General features: G+C 48.5%; 1 protein-coding gene across 16 annotated transcripts in view; it reads right to left on the bottom strand.

Moving 5' to 3' along the window:
• Positions 1-253: 253 nt before the first annotated feature.
• Positions 254-16435, bottom strand: part of camk2g1 (calcium/calmodulin-dependent protein kinase (CaM kinase) II gamma 1) — a 36293-nt gene continuing 20111 nt past the window's right edge. For 4 of the 16 annotated variants that reach the window (XM_084671016.1, XM_084671019.1, XM_084671018.1 and 1 more), the window contains 10 exons: positions 15372-15412; positions 12042-12125; positions 11594-11638; positions 11449-11491; positions 10566-10646; positions 7417-7530; positions 7024-7099; positions 3805-3899; positions 3382-3618; positions 254-3022 (listed from right to left, as the gene is read on the bottom strand). In XM_084671016.1, coding sequence (XP_084527142.1) covers positions 3386-3618; positions 3805-3899; positions 7024-7099; positions 7417-7530; positions 10566-10646; positions 11449-11491; positions 11594-11638; positions 12042-12125; positions 15372-15412 — 812 coding nt within the window. In that variant the 3' untranslated portion in view covers positions 254-3022; positions 3382-3385. The remainder of the gene's footprint in view (positions 3023-3381; positions 3619-3804; positions 3900-7023; positions 7100-7416; positions 7531-10565; positions 10647-11448; positions 11492-11593; positions 11639-12041; positions 12126-15371; positions 15413-16435) is intronic. The other 12 variants (XM_084671021.1, XM_084671024.1, XM_084671025.1 and 9 more) reach the window with 5 other exon arrangements.

Below are 16435 nucleotides of genomic sequence, written 5' to 3'. Positions count from 1 at the left end.
TCACACACAACCTAAAATAAAACAGAACAGCTATTATAAGAGCCCGTCTTAAATAAGACAACAGTTCCTTCTTAAACAGGGCCATGCTGTCACCTTAAACAAGGCTGTGCTGCCCTTGACTGTGGACTGACTTACCAGCCATTACAGTCAGAAAGTGTCGACTTGCAGTATAGAGCATAAAGTGGGGATGTATCCGGTCTTGAAAACAGCAGTTTCATTAATGACATGGAATAAACAGACTGCCAGACTAAGCAATGCTGAAATAGTATTTTTATTAAATACTTTCAAGATCCAAGTTTTGAAGAATAACAAAGCTATGATGAAGACCAACTAACATTCAGACAAACACTTAATAGTCGTCAATTCATGGTTGTATTAATTGTACATCATGATCATGCAAAAAACTCCAGCGTCCGAGTGCAGGCTGGAGAGAAGCACAGCCCTGTAATAGTAGTAGTAGTAGTATATCGGTACAATGCTGGGGAAATACTAACAACAAGGGCCTCATACCAAGCTACGGCTCCTCAAAACGTTTTTTTCAAATGCTTTTTTGTGTTTTTAAATATATATATTTTTTCATGTCACCTATTCAACATTCTGGATGGAGGCTTTCATTTCAAAGATGCAAATATTGTTATACATGATAAACTCTTATCTCCATCCGTATTCAATTAGGTACATGGTAGAAATGCTCAACTGAAACATGCATATACTAGATGTCCCTCTGGTGTTCCACAGCTCGGTACATCTCATCCTGCTGGCCAACACTCTCTCCCTTTCTCACCCTCTCTCAGAAAGAGCCCTGCAATTCAATTACCGCTAAAGGGTAGATTACTACAGATCAATAATTGTACTTAAATCAATAAATATTCAATCATATTCCAATGTTTTCAATTACTGCTTATTGTTATTTCCCTTTGTATTTATGTTTATGTGTGTGTGTGTGTGTGTGTGTCTGTCAGTGTTTGTTAACTTTCAGTTTCAATCTGGTTGGCGATCATATTATAAATCTAACTGAATCATTGTGTCAATAAGGGGCATTCAGTCAACGTCTGTGTGTGTGTGTGTGTGTGTGTGTGTGTGTGTGTGTGCGCTACAGGGAGACTGCAGAACTCTAGCTTGGCTGAGCGGTACATTACCAACAGTAAACAACAGTAAAACAGCAATAACCACAACAAAACCCAACACAGAAACAGAGAGACAGAGAGACAGCCATGTCTGAAACAGCCATGTCTGAAACGTGGATGACCAGGTCATGATGAAGGGGGCACAGCTGCATGGGTGGACGAGCACACAACATCAGCACAGCAGCAGGCCAGCATCTCCCCCACACAGGCATCTCCCCCACACTGCTCCACAGCCAGGCCCTGCCCCCAGGCCCTGCCCCCAGGCCCTGCCCCCAGGCCCAGCCCCCAGGCCCAGCCCCCAGGCCCTGCCCCCAGGCCCAGCCCCCAGGCCTGGGGGCTGATATGTAGGGACCAGCAGGAGACACAGCTCCGGGTAGGGGCTGATATGTAGGGACCAGCAGGAGACACAGCTCCGGGTAGGGGCAGGGGGACGGTTGGGACACCTGAACTGCAAGCTGAATTCCTCCCAATGGACCTTTTCTATATACTCAAAAGTGACATGTCCACGTGACCTCGTTCTTGAGTGTGTGTGTGTGTGTGTGCACGAGAGAGAGACTCCCACATTTAGGAGGAGCATGCTTTAAAATGTGCAAGCAGTCAGGCCCGGATAAGGAAGTGAGGTGATGCTCAGGGGCTGGCTGGTGAGGTGTCCTGTGGGAGTGTCTCTTGAATGTACATGTATATACACATCTCTACATATCTATACACCCACTGTCATACACAGGGACTAGAAGGAAACAGGGTCGTGACTAGACGGGTGGTTCGACACAGAGAGAGAGAGAGAGCGATAGAGAGAGAGAGAGAGAGAGAGCGATAGAGAGAGTAAGAGAGCGATAGAGAGAGAGAGAGAGAGAGAGAGATAGAGAGAGAGAGAGAGAGAGAGAGAGAGAGAGAGAGGAGGGGGGAAAACATGCAAAACGCAGACCATTTCCCAAAGCCTACCTCTCCCTGACTGCATACAGACATACCAACACACAGACACGCACAGCAGCTTCACTTGCACGATAAAAAGTTATATATTTTTTTCTTCTTTTTAAACTCACTTAAAATTTGCCTCAGATACAGAGTCAGTCAGACACAAGTCTCAGATATTCACAGAAAAATGCAGCTGGATACGATGCTGAAACACAACGAAGCGTTGTCAAACCCAGCTCCTACCTTTCCCTTCTCTCTGTAAACAAACTAAACAACAAAACAATAACAAAAAAAACAACACAGAAACGCAAAAAAAAAGAAGCCTACAGCTCTACACTTTGGTGCTTCACCTTTTGATATCAAGTTTTCACCTCATCAAGTTCTGATTTGAACTGACTTGTTTTTTTTCCCTCTACACTTCCCGTTGGAAAAGTGCTCCCTACATCCTAACATCACAACTTCCGACATTCCAACACAACGCAAGTTCTGCCCGATGGCTCGTAGAGACAGACAGACAGACATCTCAGCTGCTAAAATCTCCCTCCCCACTCTCCTCCCTTATTGGTTTAGAAATGCTTGCTTGGGTTCGGTGGTGTCTGGTACATCTAGTCATATTTTACACAGTATAATCATAACTCATACTCATAACTGTCACAAGTTCAACGGTTCACCCTCTCCTCCCCCGTTTGCGGTCATCTCACACGGGCAGAAGAAAGATGGCTGCCAGGGGAGGGGTTCAGAGGGCACAGACGCACCCTCCTATTGGGCGCCAGATGCATGCATCATCCCAGGGGGCGAGGTCCGCACTCGGCCAGCCCCCAGCGGATCAAAGGAAGGAGGGGATTGGTTGGTGTTGTGGAGAGGGTGTGGTCTCGCCCAGCCGGGCTCCTGGCATTGGCCACGCAGAGGACAAGCCTCTAAAACACACTAGCCCAAAATGCCCCAAAACATGAACTCCTCCTGGAGCCTCACCACCCTGGCTGAGAGGGTGAGGGAAGGAGGGAGACAGAGAGAGAAATAAAAACAATGAAAAAGTGTCAAGAAGTGAGTCAAAACTATTAGGATGTATCCGTGTGTGTGTGTGCGTGCGTGAGTTTGTGTACCTGTGCATGTGTGAGTGTGTTTGCGTGTGAGAGTGTGTATGCATGGTTGTATGGGGCGTATTCTGTGCCAGCACAACTGCACACAGTGATGTAGCATGGTGACCGATAGGTTCTATGGCATGTAGTAGGTCTTTAGGGACCATGAGTTCGAGTCCACACACAGCATGTGTGTGTGTGTGAGTGCATGTGTGTGTGTGTGTGCATGTGTGTGTGCGTGAGTGTGCGTGTGTGTGTACCTGATCACTGCAGCGGAGCGGCAGGGGCCCCCGAGCAGTGGAAGTGAACGTTGAGCCACTTGCTGTCGCGACGGTGCCACACCCTGGTCTCCTCTGATTGGCTGGAGCGGGGGCGGCCCTGCGCGTCCACAAACTGGGTGAGGCGGATGTAGGCGATGCAGGCGGCGTCTTCGCCAATCAGGTGAACGTGGGGGTTCAGCAGGGTGGTGTGGACCGGCTTGCTGTTCTTGCTCAGCACTAAGCACACACGCACATTGGAGGAAACAATCAGGGACCTGTCAAAGGCCAGGGCAGTGTGAGGTGCCCCAGCTGGCCAGGAGAAGCCTCTTTCTGCCGCCCTGCTGAAGGGGTGCCACGCCAGGGGCGGGAGCCTCTCCTGAAGGTGTGAATGTGCGTGTCAGAGCGAGTATTTGATGGACTCACAGTTCTCAAAGTAGAACTTGTGGAAGTCCATGCCCTCTACCAGGTTGCCCAGGGCCTCGGGTTCGAACGAGGTCAGTCCCGGGTCACAGATCCTCCTAGGAGAGAAGATGGAAAAGGAACAGAGGATCAAGAAGGAGAAAAAAGATGGACAAGACTTTTTTAACCATTACAGTTTGCAAGCTCTTGATCTTTCAAGCACATTGCTATCTAGAAACACTAAAAAAAGGAGTCCATAGCATTCGAGATAGTCTTGTATCACTATAACAATTTAATAACAATTTAAGGATAATATAATGATAATAAATATAGCTGCAAGCAGCGATGCGGGTTCCTCCGCAAAATATTATAAACATGTACACTTTAGAAGATTGAGAGTAGGACAACGAAAGAGCAAAACTACTTAATCAACAGGCTGAATGGGGATTTGAACTCATGAGCATAAGGTTACAAGTCAGTCTCTCTATCCTCTCTGCTACACACCAACTCCTGAGATTGTATGAATAGAAAGGTCAGAGTATTAGCTTTGGGACAAAGGCTATGAAACGGTTGACATTTCAAGGTGAAATTGCATGAAATTGTGCATGGTATTTCAGAATGATGTCATCCTGTTGAACTAAACAGATAATCAAAATGATGACAGGCCAAAAGATAATGGCTGGATTCCAACCTACTACCTTATACTTTACAGGTCACCATCCCAGCCCATTGAGCTGTTCTCAGTGTTGGATAGTGTCATGTTCAGTAACTGTATTAAAAAATAAGCTGTTTCTCCTGTGGTAAGCGTTGTTAGATTCAGCCAAAGTTGACTGGGTTGCTGCTGTAAAGAATAACTTATAGTTTTTTAAAAAGGTTGTTTGGAGTGCCATAATTTGTCATGGAAGGGAATTTCAAATCCCGCCTGGCATCAGTGGGGATGTGTCCTGGCTTAGGTTACTGAAATGAATTTGTGCAACGGACAAGGGATCCACCTGAACAATCAATTTACTTCATTAGAGATAACCATTAGAGTTATCTCTATCATGCGTAGACTACAAGTAGCTAGCTACTGTGGTGAACCTGGCTTGTTTTGCAGTGGTTTACACAGTCTCGCTAAACAGATGATTGGAGTGTTGTGCACAGCACAACATCTTAGCCAATCGAGCCATTCCCAGGCATGAAATACACAAAGTTCAGTAACTGGATATTAAAAAAAGCTGTTTCTCCAATGGCGAGCATTGTCAGATTTGGTCCAAGTACTGAAGCTGTAATTCAGTCATATTTTGACATATTAAGGTGAAACTTTGCAGGGTACTTCAGAGGCATGTCACCTTAAAGCATATTAGGTTTGAACCATCCTTCAAAAATACATTTGATTTAGTGACACAAACATATTGAGGCAATGTGGACATTTACATAAATATACCCCTTTCAGCCATTTTGTACTTGATTCAATTGTCTTAAGTACAAATTTTTAATACGTCAATGATACATATTTGTACTAAATTTCAAGTCAATTAGACCTTTGGTTCAAGAGAAGAATAATTTTTAATGTTTCCCAAAATGATCACTGTACAGGAAAATCCATCATGGCGGACCTTATGGGTCCTTAAGGCTTTTTCGTTCCTCATGGAAAATGAGACATGCACACCAAGTTTCAGAAGAATTGGAGCAATGGGGTGGTAATGCCATCGCCTTGAAAATCGGACTTTTGGGCGTGGCCTGTGGCGCCCCCTATGGTGCGATGTGGCCCATATTTGGTGTGGGGGTACCCACTTGGATGTAGTATCAATGTTCCAAATTAGAACATTTATGACCAGGGACTTTTTGAGATATTTGGGCGCAAGGAGAAGAAAATAAATACATAAATAAAAAATAATAATAATACCAACAATAACAATAGGTTCCCTCCTACCGGAGATACCCTAATGAGAGAATCTTAAGAGAATTCTCCATTGGAAACCAGAAGGTTCATTAGAACTCTTGCTACCATCAAGGCATACTACTGTCATCTCACACCAGGGCCGTGATCATAATATATACACCACCCCCCCCCCCCAACCAGCAACCAACTTGCTAGCTAGCTACTGTAGCCAGTTCCACTGCTGCAGCGATAGCCATGTTGACGCGTTGCCAAGTCCAGTAAACACCAGACGTTCAGGTGCTCTTCAGACATCTCCAGCTTTGACATGCCAAGATGTCAGAAACATGCCAAGATTTTCAGTTAACTAGCTAGCTAGCTGTCTGTGGTCCAGTAGTAGAAGTTAGTTAGCTGCAGCACCAGCAGTATCGACCTCCATTTGAATGGGGGGGGCCGGAAACTTGTCAACTACATGTGTTTATTTCTTTGCATTTTTGTAAGTAGAGGAAAACGGATTCCAAGATATAAAAAATACAAACATATCATCATTATCGTGGAAGACTCCATCCGTTCATCACTATCCGCTTATTGGCAAGCTAAGCAGGGTATTCCAGATGTCCCTAGGTGCTACGAGGTTGGAGGAGATATATCATCCCTCCAGCGAGGTCTAACCCGGGGTCTTCTCCCAGTTGGACGTGCCTGGAAAACCTCCATAGGAAGGTGCCCAGGATTATTGATTATTAGCCCGACTCCCTCACCGCTCAGCCATCTGACTCCCCTATCTGAGCTCCTCCTCCTCCCATCTCTAAGGCTGAGACCGGCCACATTACGGAGGAACCTCATTTACACACCGCTTGTATCCAAAATCTGGTTCTTTCAGTCACTACCCAAAGATCATGACCGTACACAAGTGCTGGAACGGAGGTCGACTGGTAAACCGAGAGCTTGGTCGTCCGGCTCAGCTCCCTCTACACCACAACAATCCGGTAAAACAAGCGCATCCCTGCTGACGCCGCACCGACTCGCCTGTCTTCCTCAGGGTCCCACACGGTGGTGTTCTCCAAGTCCACCAGACACACACTGGATGCTCAAACTCCTATGACCCCCCAAACTACATGCGAGGGTAAAGAGCTGCTCCACTGCTCTACGGCCAGGACACAATCTGCATTGTTTAGCACCTCCTTTCCAGCACCCTGGAATCAACTTTCCCGGGGAGGCTGACCAGTGTGATACCCTGACCACTGGAGCACACCCTCCGGTCCTCCTTTCTAAAGATGGGAACCACCACCCTGGTCTACCATCATCATGGAATCGGGACAGTGTAATGGTACAACTACATTTGAGTATACCATTGCATTCTAGGAGTTGTAGTCCATACTCACGTGTATGCCTCAAAGTCTCCATTGTTGACAGCTTCAATTAACTGCTCTGTGATCTTGATGATCTCTTGCTTACGGGCTATAGAGAGAAGGAAAAAGCAAGAGAGAGAGAGAGAGATGAGGAGGGCTATATACAGCCAGACCATGGGAAGAGTAAGGAGAAATGAAAGGAGGGCTATATTAACGGATGAGAGCTGTTGGTTTCCTCCTAACATGTGTTCCCTCTGTATACCTGTAGCTCAGTAGCTTCTGACAGAGCCAGCTGCCTTCAGCTTCCTCACTCCCATCACTCTTCTATCCTATAACCTTACAACAACTGCCCTCTTGCTAGGCTGTGTGTGTGTGCTCTGACTGCTGTGTGTGTGTGTGCGTGCGTGCGTGCGTGTGTGTTCTTACTGGGCTGGGGACTAGTGAGGACGGTGTTCCCTAGAGGAGCAGCAGGCTGGGGCTCTGGGCCAGAGGGGCCTGAGCTGTTCCATGCCATACGCTTTACATCATGCAGAGGAGTGGCTGGAACACACAACGCATGGTCAACACACACACAGACACACACACACAGACACACACAGACACACACACACAGACACACACAGACACACACACACACACCATCCATGCAGTTATGGACATGCATACCCTCATGCAGAAACTCAAAGGACATGAGTTACAAGACATACAGTGTGACACACAGTAAAATGTGGACAGCATATTCAGATTGACTGACAGAGACGGAACACACACACACACAGGTGGAACACACACACACACACACACACAGGTGGACCACACACACACTAGGGATGGGCATAATTAATCGACGATCAATTATCGATCTTTAAGAATTTCGTCGATGACATTATTTGTTCATCGATAAAACTAATGTGTGTTCTGTTGCGTAGTGTGAGTCTTGAAGGAATGCAATGGATTTCGCTATGTGGCAGCAATTAAACATTTTACCAAACAAAGCCAATACAACTCCTCCACGACTCAAATGATGTACCACTTGAAGAACGTACATCCGACCCTGGTTAGTGGCGGTGCATCCTGCTCTCGGTGTTAGCACGGAGGAACTGCGATGCACAACGAGCAGAGAAAATTACCCAAAGTATCTGCAAGTCAATCGAGATGGATATGCTACCCTTAAGTACTGTTGAGGGCAAAGGTTTTTATAAAGCTTTGTTAATTAGCCGGAAAAAAACGAGGGTCAGTTGTGTTTGAGCACTGGCTTCTAGCTGTCGGCTCCGCTTCTAGGAGTTACAGAAATAATTGTTCTTCTTGTAATAGCTACAGATCTCAATGCGGAAACACACAGTTTTTTCTATTTTCACTGCATTTTAATATAGCCTATAAATAGAGAATTTTAATATAAAAATGTTAATGATTAATCGAAAATCGATCGTTAATTCTCCCGACGATCGATTAAGACAATTTAATCGAATGCCCATCCCTAACACACACACAGGTAGAAGACAGAAAGGGGACATGCGGAGCCGTAACAAGTACTGTGAGTGTGGAGGACGTCCAGGAGATGTAGTAGACTAGATAATGCCATGTCATGTGTACATGCTGTCTCCTTTCTCTTCAAACTGTTCTATTCTATTCAACTCTAAGCTATTGTGTTGGACTGGATCAGCCTAACAGCAAGGAGGAGACCAGGAGCAGGCTTTGCCACTGGCTCACAGCATATCAGTGGGGCTTATGCAAGGGCAGCGTTTTGCGACAGGAGGGAGAGGATGGGGGGGGTGTGTGTGGAGGAGAGTCCTTCAGGAGTGCTAGTGAGGACAGGAGGAGGAGAGCATTGCAGAGAACAGGCCAGTGCACAGAGACCAGAGGACAAGAAGAGGTCTGAGAGAAGACAGATCTAGAGCTTCTAGAGAGTTCCAAGGAGACCAGTAACTGTCAGAGGAGAGGTGAGAGAGAGGGATGGAGACAGCTGATGGAGGAGAGGAGAGAGAGAGGGATGGAGACAGCTGATGGAGGAGAGGAGAGAGGGATGGAGACAGCTGATGGAGGAGAGGAAAGAGAGAGGGATGGAGACAGCTGATGGAGGAGAGGAGAGAGAGAGGGATGGAGACAGCTGATGGAGGAGAGGAGAGAGGGATGGAGACAGTTGATGGAGGAGAGGAGAGAGAGAGGGATGGAGACAGCTGATGGAGGAGAGGAGAGAGAGAGGGATGGAGACAGCTGATGGAGGAGAGGAGAGAGAGAGGGATGGAGACAGCTGATGGAGGAGAGGAGAGAGAGAGGGATGGAGACAGCTGATGGAGGAGAGGAGAGAGAGAGGGATAAAGACAGCTGATGGAGGAGAGGTGAGAGAGAGGGATGGACACAGCTGATGGAGGAGAGGAGAGAGAGAGGGATGGAGACAGCTGATGGAGGAGAGGAGAGAGAGGGATAAAGACAGCTGATGGAGGAGAGGTGAGAGAGAGGGATGGAGACAGCTGATGGAGGAGAGGTGAGAGAGAGGGATGGAGACAGCTGATGGAGGAGAGGTGAGAGAGAGGGATGGAGACAGCTGATGGAGGAGAGGTGAGAGAGAGGGATGGAGACAGCTGATGGAGGAGAGGAGAGAGGGAGGGATAAAGACAGCTGATGGAGGAGAGGAGAGAGGGAGGGATGGAGACAGCTGATGGAGGAGAGGTGAGAGAGAGGGATGGAGACAGCTGATGGAGGAGAGGAGAGAGGGAGGGATAAAGACAGCTGATGGAGGAGAGGAGAGAGGGAGGGATGGAGACAGCTGATGGAGGAGAGGAGAGAGAGGGATAAAGACAGCTGATGGAGGAGAGGTGAGAGAGAGGGATGGAGACAGCTGATGGAGGAGAGGAGAGAGAGAGGGATGGAGACAGCTGATGGAGGAGAGGTGAGAGAGGGATAAAGACAGCTGATGGAGGAGAGGTGAGAGAGAGGGATGGAGACAGCTGATGGAGGAGAGGAGAGAGAGAGGGATGGAGACAGCTGATGGAGGAGAGGAGAGAGGGAGGGATGGAGACAGCTGATGGAGGAGAGGAGAGAGAGAGGGATGGAGACAGCTGATGGAGGAGAGGTGAGAGAGGGATAAAGACAGCTGATGGAGGAGAGGTGAGAGAGAGGGATGGAGACAGCTGATGGAGGAGAGGAGAGAGGGAGGGATGGGGACAGCTGATGGAGGAGAGGTGAGAGAGGGAGGGATGGAGACAGCTGATGGAGGAGAGGAGAGAGGGAGGGATGGAGACAGCTGATGGAGGAGAGGAGAGAGAGGGATAAAGACAGCTGATGGAGGAGAGGAGAGAGGGAGGGATGGAGACAGCTGATGGAGGAGAGGAGAGAGGGAGGGATGGGGAGACAGCTAAAAGAGAAGGCGTCCTTCATTAGACTGAGGATCAGGTTAACAACAACACAACATTTATAAAGGAGGAACAGGCAGACAGACTAAATTCACACAGGGGAAAGCCGACTGGATAAGGAGAGGGGGTCAAGGGTGAAAGACTGTTGCCCTTAGTGACAGGAGGTGTGGTCCTCGCCTGGGGTGGCCGCAGAGGGTTTTCAGTTGCCATGGATACACTTACTGGCAGGTGAGTTGTGAGGTGAGGACAGAAGGGGGGGCATCTCCTCTTGGGCACTGCCCTGACTGACCACCGAGCTGTCCGCTAGAACACACACACACACACGCATACAGACACACACACACACATACAGACACACACACACGCGCATACAGACACACACACACATACAGACACACACACACACACACACACAGGCATACAGACACACACACACATACAGACACACACACACACGCATACAGACACACACACACATACAGACACACACACACACACACACACACACACACAGGCATACAGACACACACACACGCGCATATAGACGCACAGGAGCAAACCCGCACTCACACAGACAACAGGCATGCACAATACAACACAACGCAAAAACAAAACCACCCACCACAGGCACACAGGCAGAGAGTGAGAGACACACACCTCTCCACACGGCCGGCTTTACAGAGCACACACAGGGCTGGAAGAAACACACTTCTTCAATGAACAGAGGGAGAGAGACACAGAGAGAGAGAGAGAGAGAGAGAGAGAGAGAGAGAGAGAGAGAGAGAGAGAGAGAGAGAGAGAGAGAGAGAGGCAGAGAGAGAGAGAGAGAGAGAGGCAGAGAGAGAGAGAGAGAGAGAGAGAGAGACACAGAGAGAGAGAGAGAGACACAGAGAGAGAGAGAGAGAGAGAAAGAGAGACACAGAGAGAGAAAGAGAAAGAGAAAGAGAAAGAGAAAGAGAAAGAGAGAGAGAGAGAGAGAGAGAGAGAGAGAGAGAGAGAGAGAGAGAGAGAGAGAGAGAGAGAGAGAGCCAGAGAGAGAAGGGGAGAGGGAGAAAGAAAGGAAGAGCTGAGGAAGGATGGAAAGGAGGCAGCGCAGTCTTCCTACCTTTCATGTCTTCCTCGTCGTTGGTGTTGCTGTCAGTGGAGCCCTGCACAGGAACACACAGGATCACATGACATGCTGCACGCTCCACCTCAATAAGGGCCCTTCTAACGGGCCGTGACAGGACTGTGACAGGACTGTCCCTCACCTTGACGCCGTCGGGGGGGTTGTGCACCACCGTGCTCTGGGATTCCTGAGGGGCAGGAGGGCACCGTTAGACACGCGCCCGCGGGGCATACGACGAGAACACAATCAAAGGGAAAGAGTTCAAAGCACAGCAAAACGTGGTGAGGTAGGTTAGCATGCTAGGAAGGAAGACTACATTCCTTGGGGTGGTTAGGATGGTAGGAGGGTGGTTTGGGTGGTAGGAGGGTGGTTAGGATGGTAGGAGGGTGGCTAGGATGGTAGAAGGGTGGTTAGGATGGTAGGAGGATGTTAACTAGATGGTAGGAGGATGGTAGGACAAGACTAGGATGCTTGATGGATGCTATAGGATGGAGTTTAGGATGCTGTGAGTTGGATGTAACCCCGAGAGCAGTGGGATGAGGAGACTAACATGGACACAGCAACATGACAGGGCTAAGATAAGGACCTACCATCTGGGAGTTTGCTGCCATGTTGCTTTCTTTCAGGGCATTGATGGCGCTCACTATACTGTTCTTACTGTTGTTGGTCTGAGGCTGAGGGGTAGGGGGGTGGGGAGCGCGCACACACACACACACACACACACACACACACACACACACACAGTAGAGTCATAAGCTGCGAAGCACACAGGGATCATGTGGAATGATCCCTCTCCAACACTGGTGCTCCTCTGGAGTGAGTGAGAGCACAGGAACATCGCTCTGATCCTCTACTGCTTCACTAACTCTGTCCACATCCAGCTCTGATCCTATACTGCTCCACTAACTCTGTCCACATCCAGCTCTGATCCTCTACTGCTCCACTAACTCTGTCCACATCCAGCTCTGATCCTCTACTGCTTCACTAACTGTCTACATCCAGCTCTGATCCTCTACTGCTTCACTAACTCTGTCCACATCCAGCTCTGATCCTCTACTGCTCCACTAACTCTGTCCACATCCAGCTCTGATCCTCTACTGCTTCACTAACTCTGTCCACATCCAGCTCTGATCCTCTACTGCTTCACTAACTCTGTCCACATCCAGCTCTGATCCTCTACTGCTTCACTAACTGTCTACATCCAGCTCTGATCCTCTACTGCTTCACTAACTCTGTCCACATCCAGCTCTGATCCTCTACTGCTCCACTAAGTCTGTCCACATCCAGCTCTGATCCTCTACTGCTCCACTAACTCTGTCCACATCCAGCTCTGATCCTCTACTGCTTCACTAACTCTGTCCACATCCAGCTCTGATCCTCTACTGCTTCACTAACTCTGTCCACATCCAGCTCTGATCCTCTACTGCTTCACTAACTCTGTCCACATCCAGCTCTGATCCTCTACTGCTTCACTAACTGTCTACATCCAGCTCTGATCCTCTACTGCTTCACTAACTCTGTCCACATCCAGCTCTGATCCTCTACTGCTCCACTAACTCTGTCCACATCCAGCTCTGATCCTCTACTGCTTCACTAACTCTGTCCACATCCAGCTCTGATCCTCTACTGCTTCACTAACTCTGTCCACATCCAGCTCTGATCCTCTACTGCTTCACTAACTCTGTCCACATCCAGCTCTGATCCTCTACTGCTTCACTAACTCTGTCCACATCCAGCTCTGATCCTCTACTGCTTCACTAACTCTGTCCACATCCAGCTCTGATCCTCTACTGCTTCACTAACTGTCTACATCCAGCTCTGATCCTCTACTGCTTCACTAACTCTGTCCACATCCAGCTCTGATCCTCTACTGCTTCACTAACTGTCTACATTCAGCTCTGATCCTCTACTGCTTCACTAACTCTGTCCACATCCAGCTCTGATCCTCTACTGCTTCACTAACTCTGTCCACATCCAGCTCTGATCCTCTACTGCTCCACTAACTCTGTCCACATCCAGCTCTGATCCTCTACTGCTTCACTAACTGTCTACATCCAGCTCTGATCCTCTACTGCTTCACTAACTCTGTCCACATCCAGCTCTGATCCTCTACTGCTCCACTAACTCTGTCCACATCCAGCTCTGATCCTCTACTGCTTCACTAACTCTGTCCACATCCAGCTCTGATCCTCTACTGCTTCACTAACTCTGTCCACATCCAGCTCTGATCCTCTACTGCTCCACTAACTCTGTCCACATCCAGCTCTGATCCTCTACTGCTCCACTAACTCTGTCCACATCCAGCTCTGATCCTCTACTGCTCCACTAACTCTGTCCACATCCAGCTCTGATCCTCTACTGCTTCACTAACTCTGTCCACATCCAGCTCTGATCCTCTACTGCTTCACTAACTCTGTCCACATCCAGCTCTGATCCTCTACTGCTTCACTAACTCTGTCCACATCCAGCTCTGATCCTCTACTGCTTCACTAACTCTGTCCACATCCAGCTCTGATCCTCTACTGCTTCACTAACTCTGTCCACATCCAGCTCTGATCCTCTACTGCTTCACTAACTGTCTACATCCAGCTCTGATCCTCTACTGCTTCACTAACTCTGTCCACATCCAGCTCTGATCCTCTACTGCTCCACTAACTCTGTCCACATCCAGCTCTGATCCTCTACTGCTTCACTAACTCTGTCCACATCCAGCTCTGATCCTCTACTGCTTCACTAACTGTCTACATTCAGCTCTGATCCTCTACTGCTTCACTAACTCTGTCCACATCCAGCTCTGATCCTCTACTGCTTCACTAACTCTGTCCACATCCAGCTCTGATCCTCTACTGCTCCACTAACTCTGTCCACATCCAGCTCTGATCCTCTACTGCTTCACTAACTGTCTACATCCAGCTCTGATCCTCTACTGCTTCACTAACTCTGTCCACATCCAGCTCTGATCCTCTACTGCTTCACTAACTCTGTCCACATCCAGCTCTGATCCTCTACTGCTTCACTAACTCTGTCCACATCCAGCTCTGATCCTCTACTGCTCCACTAACTCTGTCCACATCCAGCTCTGATCCTCTACTGCTCCACTAACTCTGTCCACATCCAGCTCTGATCCTCTACTGCTCCACTAACTCTGTCCACATCCAGCTCTGATCCTCTACTGCTCCACTAACTCTGTCCACATCCAGCTCTGATCCTCTACTGCTCCACTAACTCTGTCCACATCCAGCTCTGATCCTCTACTGCTCCACTAACTCTGTCCACATCCAGCTCTGATCCTCTACTGCTCCACTAACTCTGTCCACATCCAGCTCTGATCCTCTACTGCTCCACTAACTCTGTCCACATCCAGCTCTGATCCTCTACTGCTTCACTAACTCTGTCCACATCCAGCTCTGATCCTCTACTGCTTCACTAACTCTGTCCACATCCAGCTCTGATCCTCTACTGCTTCACTAACTCTGTCCACATCCAGCTCTGATCCTCTACTGCTTCACTAACTCTGTCCACATCCAGCTCTGATCCTCTACTGCTCCACTAACTGTCTACATCCAGCTCTGATCCTCTACTGCTCCACTAACTCTGTCCACATCCAGCTCTGATCCTCTACTGCTCCACTAACTCTGTCCACATCCAGCTCTGATCCTCTACTGCTCTACTAACTGTCTACATCCAGCTCTGATATCATAATATCTCATGTGTTTATGGAGAGTTCCATTGTTAACCAACAATGGAAAGCAGACAGTCAGTGGACTATATTGCTATGACAGTTACTGAATGGAGGATTGAATGATGCACTACCTAAATAAGAAACACAGACAGATATGGACGAATAGACACAGAAGTGAGAGAGCGAGGGAGGGAGAAAGAGAGTCCAGAGGAGAGGGAGAGAAATGAGACAGCCATACCTTGGCAGAGTCGGACTTCTTGTTGAGTAAACTTTTGCAAGCTGTGAAACAAACGAGAGACAGAGGGGGGAAGAGCGAATGAGAGCAGCGCCGGCGATGTCACCCGAGTGTTGAGCCCCCACCGCCCACCCTCAAACACAGCCCTACTGGCAGCTCACGCTAACACACTCCCACATAACATATCCCTACGTACAAAAGAACATTTAAGATCAATCCTGCAAAGCCCCCGCCCCCCTCAGATCTCTAAAACCTCATTTTGGTCACGGCTACAAATCCCTGTCGTGCAGCCTGGCAGAGGGCACATGGTATATGATACACCTCTGACCAGACTAACGAGGTTTCTGATGAGGTCAGAAGGCTGGACACTTCAGAGGGAAGCTCCTGTCAGCCTGCTCCCTGGCTGGATCTGGGTGCAGATCGTCCAGTGAGTGACGGCCTGACCCACACTGCCACTAACCCGATGCAGTGGAGCCAGGTTCATGTTAATTATTGATTTATGTTAGAAGCTTGAGTTATTTCCCCTTGGTTGAAAGCTTTAAAGGCCTGCACTCAGAAACTCAGTTTCTATACAAAACACTCATGCCCGGACACATTTCCCCCACTCAAAAACCTCTCCAGATTCTTACCTTCCATTAACAAGCGGAAAGAGACCAAAGGAAAGATTGAAATGGCTCATTAACACAACATCAGGAGTTGACGAGGTGGGGAACAGAGGGTTGGGGCAGTCACAGTTGCCTGTGTCTAGTTCATGCTGTTGATGATCTATGTGTATTTACAATCTCCCTTGGCCCAGCCATGCAGCAGCCAAAACTACAGCTCCCAGAATACACAGCTTTCCTTCAGCAAATCAGAAATGAGGTGGTGGCACCTGATTGGGGTTTTTCTGGTTCGTGCCGTCTCACCCTTTCAAGCAGCCAATAGGGTGAGTGCAAAAGCATGTGGGACAGGTTCCAATACCCACAATGCACCCTTTCCTCCTTGTAACAATCCCTGGTCTGACGCTAGCAGGCTCTGCCAGTGACTGGTTAGTCAAAGCAGAGCCCTCCTGCGTCTGACCAGTCCCA

Source organism: Hypomesus nipponensis, chromosome 13 (assembly GCF_054491055.1).
Source record: "Hypomesus nipponensis isolate SF chromosome 13, ASM5449105v1, whole genome shotgun sequence".
Taxonomy (NCBI): domain Eukaryota; kingdom Metazoa; phylum Chordata; class Actinopteri; order Osmeriformes; family Osmeridae; genus Hypomesus; species Hypomesus nipponensis.
This window is presented reverse-complemented; position numbering and strand designations above follow the sequence as displayed.